This window comes from Trachemys scripta, chromosome 1 (assembly GCF_013100865.1).
Source record: "Trachemys scripta elegans isolate TJP31775 chromosome 1, CAS_Tse_1.0, whole genome shotgun sequence".
In the NCBI taxonomy this organism is placed as follows: domain Eukaryota; kingdom Metazoa; phylum Chordata; order Testudines; family Emydidae; genus Trachemys; species Trachemys scripta.
In genome coordinates, this window is record NC_048298.1 from 219,855,387 (window position 1) to 219,870,316 (window position 14,930).

Genomic DNA, 14,930 nt, shown 5'->3' on the forward strand with positions numbered 1-14,930 from the left:
TGGAATGCACTGCTCAGAAACCTTCTGCAAAGGCTTTTTGGAGTACCTCCAGGAGAGGATTTCCGCTCCATCCCCAGACACGTTAACAGACTTTTCCAGTAGCTGTACTGGCCGCGAATGCATCCCAAGTCCTCAGGGCAAATAAATCATTAAAAAACGCTTGCTTTTAAACCATGTTTTATATTTACGAAGGTACAGTCACCAGAGGTCCCTTCCGCGGCTTCATGGTCTGAGATACCGCCTTGGGAGGGTTGGGAGGGTACTTCAGTCAGGCTGAGAAAAAGATCCTGGCTGTTGGGGAGAACGGAGTGCTGTGTGCTCTCCGCAAGCTCGTCCTCCTCCCCCTCCTCCTCATCTTCCCCGTCCGCAGAATCCTCAGGCATGGCTGAGGTTACCCCCTCCTCTGAATCCACGGTTAGAGGTGGGGTAGTGGTGGCGGCCTCCCCTAGAATTGCATGCAGCTCAGCGTAGAAGCAGCATGTCTGCGGCTCTGCCCCAGATCTTCTGTTTGCTTCTTTGGTTTTCTGGTAGGCTTGTCTGAGCTCCTTAACTTTCACGCGGCACTGATATGAGTCCCTATTGTGGCCTCTCTCCATTATGCCCTTGGAGATTTTTTCAAATGTTTTCGAATTTCGTCTTTTGGAACGTAGTTCTGCTAGCACAGAATTCTCTCCCCATATAGCAATCGGATCCAGTATCTCCTGTACGGTCCATGCTGGTGCTCTTTTTCGATTCTCGGACTGCATGGTTACCTGTGCTGATGAACTCTGCATGGTCACCTGTGCTCTCCACGCTGGGCAAACAGGAAATGAAATTCAAATATTCCCGGGGCTTTTCCTGTCTGTCTGGCCAGTACATCCGAGTTCAGATTGCTATCCAGAGCGGTCACAATGGTGCACTGTGGGATAGCTCCCGGAGGTCAATACAGTCGAATTGCGGCCACACTAACCCTAATTCGAAATGTCAATGTCGATTTCGGCTCTACTCCCCTTGTCGGGGAGGAGTACAGAAATCGATTTTCAGAGCCCTTTATGTCGAAGTAAATGGCTTCATTGTGTGGATGGGTTCAGGGTTAATTCAATTTAACGGTGCTAAATTCGACCTAAACTCGTAGTGTAGACCAGGCCATAGCATAGGAGCAACATTTAGGTTACTGTGGTGATGGATGTGGCATGAAAACCTAGTTAGAAAGAATGTTAGAGGGGCAGGAGCAGTGAAGACAGTAAGAGGGGTGAGAAGCAGTACAAGGAAAGGGTGTTGTAAGTATACAGGGAGGGAAAGATGCACGCAGCATGGGTGGGAGGAAGGCAAGATAATTGTAAAGGATGATAGAAATGGGAAATAAAATGAGGGCGGGGAGAAGAAGAGCTAGCACAGATGAACAAAATATCACAATAAGAATCAAAGAGTTATAAACAGAACATGTACAGTAGTATGATATGTCATGAGAAAACAAACAAAATTTAGGGTCGATAAAAAAAAATGGGAATTCTTTTCCATGACAAATTTGGAATGAAATTAAAAGTTTTAATTTTGTTCCACATTTTCCCTAAAATGTTTAGATTCAAAACAATTGAAACAAAAAATGTTCCTGTCAAATCAAAGGTAGGATGTTGCATTTAGTTACCTAGGCCTTTTTAAGAAAACAGTTCTTGTGACCAAAACTATTAATGCGTAAAGGTCCTCATTAGGCTCTGAAATTCACATCTTACTGATGTGAGGGGTGACGGAAAAGGAAGTGCGTTTCCATCTTTGCTCTGATAGATATTTTGATTGGAGATAATTTCTGCAAGGCTATGCAGTGAACATTGATTAATACTGATACATGATTAACATGCTCAGAAGTGATTTTTTTTTTCAATTTATAATTTCATTTAGCACTTTTTTTTTTCAAGCCTAGCAAAGTACAGACTCTCTATTAAGAACTAAACTTATGCAACAGGTCACCTTTTAAACTTTGGCCATTTTTGGTGTACCCCCCTTTAAGCAAGTGTGATTTTTATATAGCGTCTCTATTTTGTCTTTCCCGTGTGTGTGTGTGTGTGTGTGTATAAATGACTGAAGGGAATTAGCTTAAGCAAATTAAATAAATATATATATTTAGCAAAAAACATATAGGAGTCCAAAAGTTGAATATTTTGGAAACTTAGCATGTGTAAACACTGAGTTATAATGGAAACTGAAGCTACCTTAACTCTAGTGATAGCTACTGTTATTAGTTGTAAATACCAGGCTATCATAACATATTTCCCAATTGCATCAATATGAGAAAAATAGCACATGTGAGGATTGTCTTGTTTTGTCATGTGATTGTTATATAACTATTCTGATCGCTTTAAAAATCAGAAGGGATTGCAGGGGGAAGGAGAAGCAAAGATGTAATAGGTAAGGTGTAAAATAAAATATTCTTTACTAAATTACATCCATAAACATCTCATTCCATAAACATCTCAAAGTATATATAAAATCAATTTAAAATTACCTATTTTTGTTTGTTTTAAAGAAGGGTTTGCTTTTTTGTTTGATTTAAAAAATAAAAAAGAACAAATCAAGGAGAGAAAATAAAACATTCAGACAAGTTTAAGGTAATGTGAAGGCTTCGACAATTTTCATGCATATAGCCTGAGGCTTCCTGTAGTTGCTCAGTTTCACCTTTCACCTGAATCTGAAAATATTTGTGGCTTAGTCTGTGAATATTCCCTAGTGAATGGTTTGCTTTAATTGACTACAGTTGGTGCTTATATTTTAATTGAAGAGCAGTAATATTTTGAAATCATTGTTTTAACTGATAGTGTGGGGGGGGGGGGGGGGGGGGGGGGGGGGGGGGGGGTTAAGTGGGGTAGATGCTATAGTATTTGTTGTTCTGGCACAAAGTAAAAAAACAAACTGAAAGACCATATTATAATTTGAGTCTCTCTATCATTGTAATTTTTCTATCTATAACAAAACTTGTTTAGAAGTGTACAGGAAAGTTAATGAACTTGTAAGTGTGACCAGATGTTCCAGATTGCCTGAAACTATTTCAGAATTGTTTCACTGTCCTAGATGATTGTCAGCTGGATGCCCTAAAGGGTTACTTGTCAAGAATGACAGGCCCAAAACTGAACCCACCTTGAGAGATTTTTTTTTCTCTTCTAATTGTCCTTCCTGGTTCCAGAAAATGTTAGCTCCCAAATATCACAGTTGCAACACTGACTTCAACCAGTTTCCAGTTTTTCTTCTGGAGACCCAACAGCAGACCTAGAGTACGGGGTTTCTTCGGAATCGCAAAATGCTCAAAGCTCAATATTATTGCATATTTCAATGCCCTGTTGGCCCCCACCAAAGGAGTGAACAGGTGGTGCAAAGTCATCACGTGTTGTGATATTCATACAGTGATTTGCTATCCAAAGAATACAACTGTTTGTTTAATTTGGGTCTTCTGACCTAAAAAGGAGTTGTCCTCAGTTTTGAAGGTTAATATGGGGAATGGTACCTTCTCCGTTTTCCCTAATTTTTCTCAACTTAAGCTTCAAAAGGGTCCCTGGAATTTGCATTAATTTTTAAGGAATTTTACTTCAGGAAAGTTCATATTATTCTTGTAGGAATCTTAGTAGATTGTTGCTCAGAAAATATCTGATTGATTTACATTTAGAAAAGATTAGAGAATTAGATGAGTAGGCCCAAGAAGAAACCTCTGAAAAACACCAGAAGATAAGAATATCTGTTTCCTAAGCAGGTCCTTTGTATTTAGCACTTATTCCTACAAATACTTGTTCCATTTACATTAAAATACACCTCTACCCCGAATTAACGCTTTCCTCGGGAGCCAAAAAATCTTACCGCTTTATAGGTGAAACTGTGTTATATCGAACTTGTTTTGATCTGCCTGAGTGCACAGCCCTGCGCCCGGCCCCCCTCCTCATCTCCCCCCCTCCGGAGCACTGCTTTACCGCGTTATATCCGAATTTGTGTTATATCGGGTCACATTATACTGGGGTAGAGGTGTAAAAGTGGAAATTATTTTTTTATTCTCTCTGGCAATTTTGGTACTGTCTTTAGTGTCACATTCTGACACATATCTGTGTCCAGTTGACAAAGATAGCAGTGACCAAAGAAAATATGAAATAAATTACTTTCCACCTTGTCAATTTTGGATAAGCAATGGGAGTTTGCCATTGATTTAAATGGAGCCAGGAATTTTGGACTTAGTTTTTACATCAGAATGAGTAGATGACATCACATGGCTTTAAAGCATGACAACTGACTACATATAAAGGGCCCCCTACAAAATAATAGCATAGGATCCCTAGAACAATCAGGGTGGGACATGCTGTCTCCAGCCAAGCCATAATAGCTTTCTTTTTTTTTTTTTCTGGAACTTCTTCAGTGTATGTTGTCAATGATCAATGAAAGTAAAAAGTAAAAGCGGACACAGTAGCAGTATCTTGTTCAGTACAAACTATCCCTAGGTTGTCAACTGATTGAACTAATTATTGTCACCAAGGTTGCAGCTGAATCCAGTGAGACTGAAGAGAAGCATCAGGGATATAATGGGGAAAAGACTGCTTTTAATTTGTGCTTTTTTGTATTTTATCTTATATTTTTCCTAAACTTTCAAAATGAAAATGCTGAGCTATTTTTGTAGGAAGTCTCTGTTTTCCCAATACCTGAACCCTGTCAATTTGGTCTTTTTTGTTGGTTGTTTATTTCAGAGTTGTTAATTTCATTGACATCTGTGATTAATCAGGATTTAAAGATGCTGACATCTGAAGTTGATCCTTGTCCATCTCGGCTTACTTAACTAAGATCAGTTTACAATTTTATTTTTTTATTTATTGATTTTGCTCTTCATCTTCTACCCAATGGTCAAAAATGCACAACCATTACACACAATATTTATTTTCTATTTTAAAAGAAAGGGGTGGAGAAAAAGGAAGCAAGAAAAATTAACAATAGAACTTTCCAGTTATTTGGAAAACATGGTACATTCATAGATACAAAATTACAGTAAATTGGGACATGTCCTTCAGATAAAGTTTCCTCTTTTGTGATATACTGCATCATGCTATTATGGTTTGTGTACCAAGCCATACCACACAGTAAAATACATGGTACTCTATCTACCACCATGGTTGATTAATAGAGGACATTAATTTGAAGGAGCACAACTGGATTGCATTGAATGGTCTTTATGTATTCCCTTCATTTAGCCTGCTGACTGTTAACTTATGATGATCTGATCCCTGGTCTTCTGATGCAAATTGGAATTATTAAATATTGTTGCTTCAAAATTGTGTCTAAAGAGGATTAAATGTAAATCCCTGGCTAAATAATCAAGGCAGGAGATTCCATAAGAGGAAGAGATGTAGAAAGCATAATAAGCATCCCAAAATTCCACCTACACTACTTGATTATTTGCTTGTATTTTAGAATATTAATATATAGAAAACTGAACAGACAAAATATTTAAAGTAAGATTGCTACTGTGTATGTATACCAAGGAGTGTTAGTTTTATTTGTAAAATAAAGTAAATGGTTTAAAATGTGAAAATGATTAGTAATGGAAAGCTAGATAAATATTCAAATATAGTAGTAATTCATGCTCTTTTAAACAAATGTAAATTAGTAAAATATCATTATCATACAAGGTTCCAAAAGCGACCTTAACTTTGCCCCATATAACCACTTACTCTCCATCTAATAAGGTTTTGTTTAGTGCAGCTACATCTGTAGAAAAGTTTGAAATTGTTGATTACACATACCATTGTAATACCTGCTTACAGACATTTTGCTTTCTTTCTCATCTCTGTGGTAAATAAATAATATAGTAGCCTAGGTCTGAATTCCGAAGCCTATTTGTGTAATGTGGATTGGCTAATGATGGACAAAAGGTCTGTTGGAAGATGTTCTGCTTAACTTTCATTTATTTTTCTCACTATCTTCTTAGGTAAGTAAACCCGGTTTTACTAACGATATTTGTTTAACTGGCTGTTACATTGGGATGAATATGTGAGCCAATCTCTGAAGGATGACCAGACCTGGATGCACTTAAAGGCCATCTCCTGGGAGTGCTTCAAGCATCTGGCTGTGTCACTTAGGACATGGAGGAAATAGAAAAACCTTAGCGGGAGGAGAGCAGATGCTGGGCTCCTAAATTAGAGGTTAAAGATCATGAGTTCACATGAATTTTCAGCATGTGATTTGGTGGTAGTAGGGTAGTATTTGTTTTTGGCATGACTGTAATTTGTTTAGCATTAAGGAATTTCCAGGTTTTGTCTGAAAAGATCAGCGTAAATGGGAACATAATGTCAATTATGCATAGTTTGGTGGGAGGCTTCTTATAATTTTAATATAATTTAATTTCCTATTTAGCACTTGTTTTAACTTTTTCTATAAAATAATAATACAAGAAAGATATGAAAAAATTATATCTTCCCAGTAAAATACTTTATGGCTGAATCAATGTAATACTTGCGGTGTTACCTGAATATGGTAATACATTGTAAATAATCACCCAGTGTTAACTGATTCATATACAAATGGATTTTGTTGGTCAGAATGTTTTACAAAAGATCCAGAAGGAAAAATAAGAGTGGTGAAAACTTCTGTTAGCATAATTTTTTCCACTGTTACAGTGTCAGGAGCACACAGTAATTTGCAGCTGCACTTAGATACACAGCACACTTTTTTTTTAAATATAGCTGTTTTTTCCTAATGTCTTATTTTTGGAACCTACCTGCATTCTTGGGTGTAGAGTCTAGTATGCTAACCAGTTATTAAAAAACAAATTAAGTAGCCAATACAAATAGGGTAGCTATACATAGATAGCTATGATCTAGCACAGTGGCTCTCAAACTTTTTTTTTCGCGGACCACTTGAAAATTGCTGAGGGTCTTGCCGGACCACTTGATGATCTTTCCAAATGTAGTTTGTACCATTAGCTAACTATTGTAAAGCGCTTTGGATAAAAGCGCTATATTAAAAAAAAAACTTAATAATAATTCATTTTTTTTGTTCTACAAATAAAAGCACACAACTCATTTTTTTAATAACAGTAGTCTTACCTTTCTAATGTGATGGATGTGCCCTCTCTCCTCTGCTACAGCAGCCACCGAGCTGGGCTGGGAAGGAGTGGGGGGGGGTCTCTCCCTCTCTCCCCCACCGCAGCCGCCCCTGAACTGGGGCTGAGAAGGAGGGCCGTCTCTCCCCGGCAACTGCAGCCCTGGAGCTGGAGAAAGTCACCTCTTTCTCTGGCCACTGCAGCACTTCATGTCCCAAATTCCTACCCATCCCCTCTTCTCACGCCACTGCCCCCTCCCACCTACCCCCTATTCCCCACAAGGCCACAACTTCACCTTACATGTGCGCCTTCTCCAAGGTCCAGGCACCTAATTAGTGGAGCCGCGCGCCCCTGCGCAGCTCCACTAATTAGGTGGGTGGCCCTTCATTCTTTTGTGTGCAGCCGCCCAGGCGCGCACCTTAGAGGGAACTATCTGCAGACAACCTGAATGGAGCTCAGTTTGGACCACAGTTTGAGAACCTCTGATGTAGCAGTATCAGAGTCCCTTAGAACTAGTAAAATCAAAATGCAAAGGGGGAGGAATCATACCATGACATGTGCCCTAGGGGAATTTGAGAAAGAACCCTGAAGAGGTAACCTTTCCACAACAGTGCTTTTCTTTAGCCAACTGGCTCTAGGGAAAATTGAGTACACATACCCTGTGACTCCTGAGCTGAAACTGTGATGCCATGGGATTGAAGAAAATAAGCCACTTGAAGAGATCACAAATTGGGGAAAATTAGCCATTTGATAAGTAGGACACATGGGATAGGGGTAGACCTAAAAACTGCAAAGTCATTAGACATATTTCTTTACAGGAAAAACTCTTCTACTTGTAAAATGCTACAGGTTATTTACATTAAATCACATTTGAAGTAAAACTTCTGGTTATAACATAAGAAGCAGTTTAAATATCTGTTTTCTCACATTAGTGGTGGCTCTGACTTCACATACATTTTCAGAAACAAAAGTTAATATGTATTTATAATTGCATTTCATTGAGATAACAGAATATGACATTTTTCAGAGGAAAGGGTGCTACTGTTTTTTGTTAGTGTAGGCATTTAAAGGGACACAGCTAGGTTTTTACATTAATGCTTCATTGATTTTAAAGAAGGAAGTTTACACTTCTGTTCATGCTTTTATTTCTGTCTAGAAATGTAATGAGAAAGGTGAATTCATTTGCATAGTAAAGACTGTCTTCAAAAACAATGAAGCTAGAAACTTTAATTATTGACTGACTGGCTGGATTCTGGAGAACACAGAAAAAATCTGTGGAGAGGCACATCTACAGATTAATTGAGTTTCCAGATGGATGGATTAGTTGATTGACTGTTTGCTAATATATCCACTTTTCTAACAGTAAGAGGAATTCCGGTTCCTGAAAATTGCTGGGCATGTGGCTACTTGGGAGGGGATTGGGGAGGCTGTATTGCAGGCAGGACTGTTGTTTTTATAGACTGCCAAAAAATGTCTCAGATGGCTGTAAATGGCATGTTGTAACAAGATGCTATAAACAAAATGTCAGATTTCTTAATATTGCATCATAAATTGTTGTGAGTGTTTGTATGATGGGGGAATAATAAATAAACAAATATTGTCTACCTGATTGAGTATGCACACAGCATAGAGAAAAAGATTCCATTGTTCCTCTACAATCAAACTTGAGTTGTCATGCCCTCAGCCCCGTAATTATCCATTATCTAAAATGTCAGCCAAGGTGGGAATGATGGGAGTTGATGCCAAAAGTGTCATGGTTTTTTTCTTTCTATTTTGTAATTTTAAGAAACAGTGACTGAAAGATTAGTTTAGGATATTAGTATTTGCAAAATGAAGCTAGAAAAATACAAAGGCTGTGTGTATGTCTTTCCAACACCATGAAGACCCATTTCTAGCCTAGGTAGGTCACAAGATATTGGAACTTAAATGGGTCTCTGGCCTATGTGTGTACCAACATCGGCCTCAGGTAAGTATACATTTGGAGAAGGTATTCCACGTTTTTTGGAGAAGTGAAGGAAATTTACTGCTGGCAAGTTTATTTTAACCAAAAAAAAAAAAAAAGTCTGTTTTAAAGCTGCTTGGGGCCTGGTTATTCCTGGTGAAGAAGAATTAGTAGACAAAGTATAGATGAGGTGGTCAGTTTTAGGATAAATGCAATTTATCACATGAATATCACCACCCAGCAACTCACTCCTTTAAAAATTTTCAGTAGCTTTCCTATGATTAACTTTTCCATTTTCTCTGTCTGTCATCCCTTCCTTTCTCGTACTCAGTTTATCTTTTACTCCCTCCCTCTGCGTCTCAGCATCTCTCTGTGTCTGTCACTCACCTCAGGTTAGGGAATAGAAATGGGATTGTTAGAGACACAAGGTGGGTGAAGTATTATCTTTTACTGGATTATATTCTGTTTGTGAGATAGACAACCTTTCAAGTTTACAGAGAGCTCTTTTTCAGATCTGGGAAGTGTACTCAGAGTGTCATAGCCAAATTCAAGGCGGAATGGATTGTTTAACAAAAGTAGTTAACACATTTTTCAAGGGACCATTCAACATGAAAGGGCCTGTGAACATCCCTCCAGTCATAGGGAGGAAAGAAAGGTGGGTGGGAAGGCATTTTGGGGGATTAGAATGGGATTGTCAGTTTAATATAAATTTGGGATTCTCTCCATTCCCCTCTGTGTCACATCCCTTTTCTTTTTTCTCTCTCTTTCCATCTTTCCCAGGTATTTGCTTTTAGGTTTTCCAGTCTCTCCACTTATCTCTTCAATTCACTTTTCCTCCACCCATTGTAAAGTGCTGCAGTGAAGAAAATTCCCTGGGAAGCAAAAGAAACATAACACGACATGGGAGGGCCAGAGGGAGAGAGAGAAGTGACCAGAAAGGGAAAGGTTTCTGGCTGAACAGTTGAATACACAGCACTTTTTTCTACTTGTGGAAGCTTCCAAGATATTGGACCTTAAAAATCTTATTGTTATGCGTCGTATATTAGGCATTTTCACCTAATGTTTTAATATAATTTTCCTTATCCTGAGCATGTGGTGTAGTTGAATTCATGGTATTAAATAATTTGCCGTTATGGGTGAAGATTAATTTAAAATTGTACCAATACACTTGTTTTAAACTAAAACATTCATTTCCCCCTCTGTGAAATATTTGACAAATACAGACTATATGATAATGTGGTATAACCACTTTATTGGCACGCTTTTGAGATTATCTGTTTAACACACTCATGGCTTTGCCAGTCATGAGTAATGCAGCCATCCCAAACACATGCTAATAAAAGCTTTATACCAAACAATCATGTATACTGTTTATACTATGTATTATACAGAATTTTTTTTTTTACACATTTGGGAAGGGTTCCCAAACAATCCGAAACCACCTTGCCTTCACCCATCAAACAATAACCTCTCTGCATTCCTGGAGTTCAGTACATTCGCTCATCAGGAGGTTTGACATCTGAAAGGAATCTCGACCCAAGACGGGAGAATCTGAATCATGGCGTTCCTGGCTTGTGAAAGAAAGCCATGAGCAAGTGGTGCCACTCCTGTCCAACGTTGTGAACACCTCATTCAGAGAAGGAATCACCCCTTTCTCCTTCAGCACACAATAATCTGACCGACACAGAAAAAAACCACCCTGTATACATCAGCCAACTGCTGTCCAGAGTCGAACTTTCTGCTCCTGGCCAAGCTCAGAGAATCTACTCAAAGGACAACATCAAGCTCATCTAATTGGAGCTAATATACTAGGCCCACCTAAATCTGGACAAAGATTGTCTGTGCAAGAGATGGAACTTTCACAGTGGGCCAGCTCAAGATTTCTGTCTTAGGGAGAGGATGGGAAAACAAACACAAGACAGATGTTAGTCACAGTGCTTAATTAAACTACTAGAAAGTACTCAGATCCTGTGATGATAAGAACCTTAATAGAGTAGTGTACGTTGTGTAATTGGAAATATTTTTTCATATCCCTTCACCTTGCTTACCACATGCTCAATTGGACAGAATTTGAAAGGAGACATAATCTAAAAATTATTGAAAATAGCAATTTTATATACAGAAAAGCTGTGATTGGCCTTGGATTGAATCTTATCCGTCCTGGACTTCTAGGAGTTGTTTGTTTTCTGTGGGGAGGGGAGAATGGAGATGGAGATTTCTTCTAATGGGCTTATTTTATTTTCTTCTTTCTCTCTGTCTCTCTCTCTTTTTAAAAATAGTGACTATTTGAAGCTGCTAATAGTTTTGAAATGTAGAATAAATTCTGTTAGAGTTGGATTAGTGGGGAGAGGGCAAGTGAGGCTATCAGAAATGAATGATGCCCTATTCATTCTATTTATGTGCAGGTTATTATATGGACATCACTTCCACATGTGTGTATAAACATTATACATATATTGTTTAGCCATGTATTGTTTATATACATACGTACAGTAAAAGCTTTTTTTATCTGGCATGTTGGGAGAAATCGGGGTGGGGGGGTGCCAGGAAGTGAAATATGTTGTTTAACTAAGAGGAAAGGAGTTTGGGTGAGGGGATGAGAACCGCAGCCAATGGGAGCTGTGGGAACAGTGCTCGGGGTAGGGGCAGCGCGCAGAGCCGCCTGCCACAGGTCTGCCTAGGAGTAGCCGGGACAGGTTGCTGCTTGCAGGGAGCCGCCCGAGGTGAGCGCCCCTTGGATCCACCACCCCAAATCTTGTCCCTCGCCCAAACCCACTGCCCCGAGCCCCCTCCCGCACCCAAACTCCCTCCAAGAGCCCATGACCCACACCCAGTCCTGCACCCCTTCTCACCCCCCACTCCAAATCCCTTGTGGCCATTCCTTCGCCTAGGAGCAGCAGGGACATGTCGCCGCTTTCAAGGAACCACGCAGAGCCAGGTAGGAAGCCTGCCGGCCCTGTGCCAACCGGACTATAAACCAGACTTTCTATGAATATTAGAAGTGCCTGTTTATACAGCTTTCCAGTTGGCACAGGGCCGGATAACACAGATTTTACTGTATATACACTCACATACATACTATTAATGTTAATACCCCATAATATTGCTGAATGAGTTTTGCTGAATTGTCCAGATTTTGTGACAGTGAATGCATGACTTATCAGAAAAGTGTGTATAGATAACTCATTTTTTCCTCCTCTGTTCATTAGTGCATATAATAATTTCCCTGTGTTTCATTTATTATTTTGGAGTACATTTCTTAATACTCTGTGGGCCAAATTTTCTTCTGGAGTGAATGGGAAAAATCTCCATTGAAACTGAGGATATTGCAACCATTTATGCTAGAAAATTTGGCTCCATGTTTTTTTGAAAGTTTCTTGATAGAAGGTCCTAACTAAAGTACCAAGGTCCCGTGTGAAGTCTGTTAGTTAAGTGTATTTTTGAATACATTCCCCTCAAAAGTTCATTTTATTAATCTAATTTTATTAAATCTGCTAGCTTTTCTCTGATCTGCATTTAACCTAAATTAGTCTCGGATTTAGCTATTTGAACAGGTAGGACTTTCCTCAATCAATTTTGTGCAGCAATTTAGAAAATGTAAATATTATTTTTATTACTTAATTTTAATCTATTAAGCACTGTAGCTTTGTTTTGCATCTTTGTTGGTTGGGAAGTCATGGGCAAACCACATCATTCTGTCTTTTATTAGTTGTTGAGTAAATCACGATAGGTCTATCAGTTAAAATGGAACTGTAGTTTAATATTGTCACAATAACACATTTTGTCATGTTACTTTTCCCTGAGTCTATAAAAGTGAAGAAACTAAAAAGTACTTGCCTTGTAATTCTTCTTTGAGGATAGCAGACCACTACTCTGGCCTTTTGTTCATGCTTATCCCCACTACAGAGGATATGTTGGAGCTCTGCCGCCCTGATTTTCCACTGAGGTGAGGTCCTTCAGGGTTTTTACACCGCCAGTATAAGTTAGAGCAGCTTCCAGGCTTCTCTAATTCATGCTAATCAATTATACAGAATGAAGGAACTGTATCCAGCTCATTGATGGCTGAAGTACCCCGCCTCCCTTCTTACTCGTGTAGCTAAGACAAGGGGAATTGAGTCTAGTAGCTTTGGAAAAAATCAGCATTTGATTCAAGAATAATTATCTGCTGTTATCTTGGTAAACACGCTTTGATTTTTCTGTTGAGCAAAAATATTTCACACTTAGGGTTTGCCTACACTGCCATGTGAGGTGTGACTTCAGCATGTGTAGACAAACCATGGCTAGCTCAAATAACAAGAGCAGTGAAGCCACGACAGCAAGGGCTAGTCGCAAAAGAAAGTACACAGGGTCCCTGGCAATCTTCCTCAGCCTGTGGTGTTGCCCATGCTGCTGTGGCTTTGCTGCTATAGTTATTCAAATTAGCTAGATCAAAGGTAGCTCAGGTATGTCTACATATGCTGTAATTACACCTCTGGTTGCAGTGGAGACAACCTTAATAAAAATTCCTTTCAAGAATGACTGAGGACAAATGAATCCTTATTATATTCAGTAAAACAACTTCATTATGATACAGCCTGAAGTACTGTAAATAGGACATGAATATTAAAAGACATGTTAATTTGCCTTTCAGGGGTTGAAAAGCTGATCCGCCATCTACACCAACACAATGTACCTATAGCTATTGCCACTAGCTCAGCCGGAGTGACATTTCAGATGAAAACAAGCAAACACAAAGACTTCTTTAGTCTATTTCATCATATTGTGTTGGGAGATGACCCAGATGTGAAGAACAGCAAACCACAGCCTGATGCGTTTTTAGTTTGTGCAAAGAGATTTCATCCTCCTCCTCCTCCAGAAAAGGTAGGGATGGAATTAGCTGAAAAGTCAGCAATAAACAATTCAGAATACATTTTGAGTTTTTTTTAATTTGTTGTTTAATATGACAAGTTTTGAGATTGAGATTTAATAGCAAATTAAAAATACTCATGGGGGAATTCTGTACCGCTGCACAATACAGAAGTTTGCAGAAATTAATGTTGTGCACGCAGAATTTCCTTTCCCCCACAGAAATGGGCTGCAGTGCTGCTGGCTGCCACTGAGGGCCACTGGACCCGGCAGAGCCTAGCTCGCACATAGAAGACACTGCCAGGGGGGGAGAGGGAGGGAGCTAGAGGGTTCCCAGCAGCTGCAGTTCTCCACACACCCTGAGGGAATGAGAGAGCAATGTGCAGGAAACTCCGCACGAGCCTGGAACATAGCATCAGGCTGTTTCTCCCTCTGGATCCCTGGACTCTGAGGGATATGGGGGCGGGTGTCTGGGCTGGGGGAGACACAAGTGGGTGCTGGGGAGGTTTAGGAGGGCCCCATGGCTGGGCTCCAGAGGATGTATGTGTGGTATCTGAGCAGCAGGGCCCCTGCAGCTGAGCTCTGGCGCGGTGGAGGGGGCTAGGAGGAGCTCTGTGGCTGGGCTCTGGGGGCGGGAGGAGTGCAGGTGTCTGGCCCCCTGGCTGGGCTCTGGGAGGAGAAAGAGAAACTGAACCTGGGTTGTCACAGGGGTTTCTTTAACTCTCTCCTAGGGGAATGTTTTGTGCGTGTCTGTATTGTTACAGACATACTTGCTGATAGGTATTTTGGGAAAAAAAATTACCAAAATAATTGAAACTGGCATGATCATGTAGCATTATTTTGACAAATAACATTTGCAGAATTTTAAAATATTGTGTACAGAATTTTTAATTTTTTTGGCGCAGAATTCCCCCGGGAGTTAAAAAAACAACCACACAGCATTCTCTGTTCCCGAAGAAATGTATACTGTAGAAGCAGGAAATTATTTGAAAGTGTCCTGTTCGTTCAGTATACAATGTTTTATAATGCAAATTACATTTGATTTACTGCATGGTACTGTGAAGTAACAGGAAACTTCAATGTATAAATATGAAAGCTGAG

The 14,930-nt window shown here is 39.5% G+C and overlaps 1 protein-coding gene across 1 annotated transcript in view; it reads left to right on the plus strand.

The window, feature by feature from the left end:
• Positions 1-14,930, plus strand: part of PUDP (pseudouridine 5'-phosphatase) — a 139,696-nt gene that overhangs the window by 66,223 nt on the left and 58,543 nt on the right. Inside the window, exon 3 of the mRNA XM_034757409.1 lies at positions 13,615-13,844. Within this exon, the coding sequence (XP_034613300.1) occupies positions 13,615-13,844 (230 nt within the window). The remainder of the gene's footprint in view (positions 1-13,614; positions 13,845-14,930) is intronic.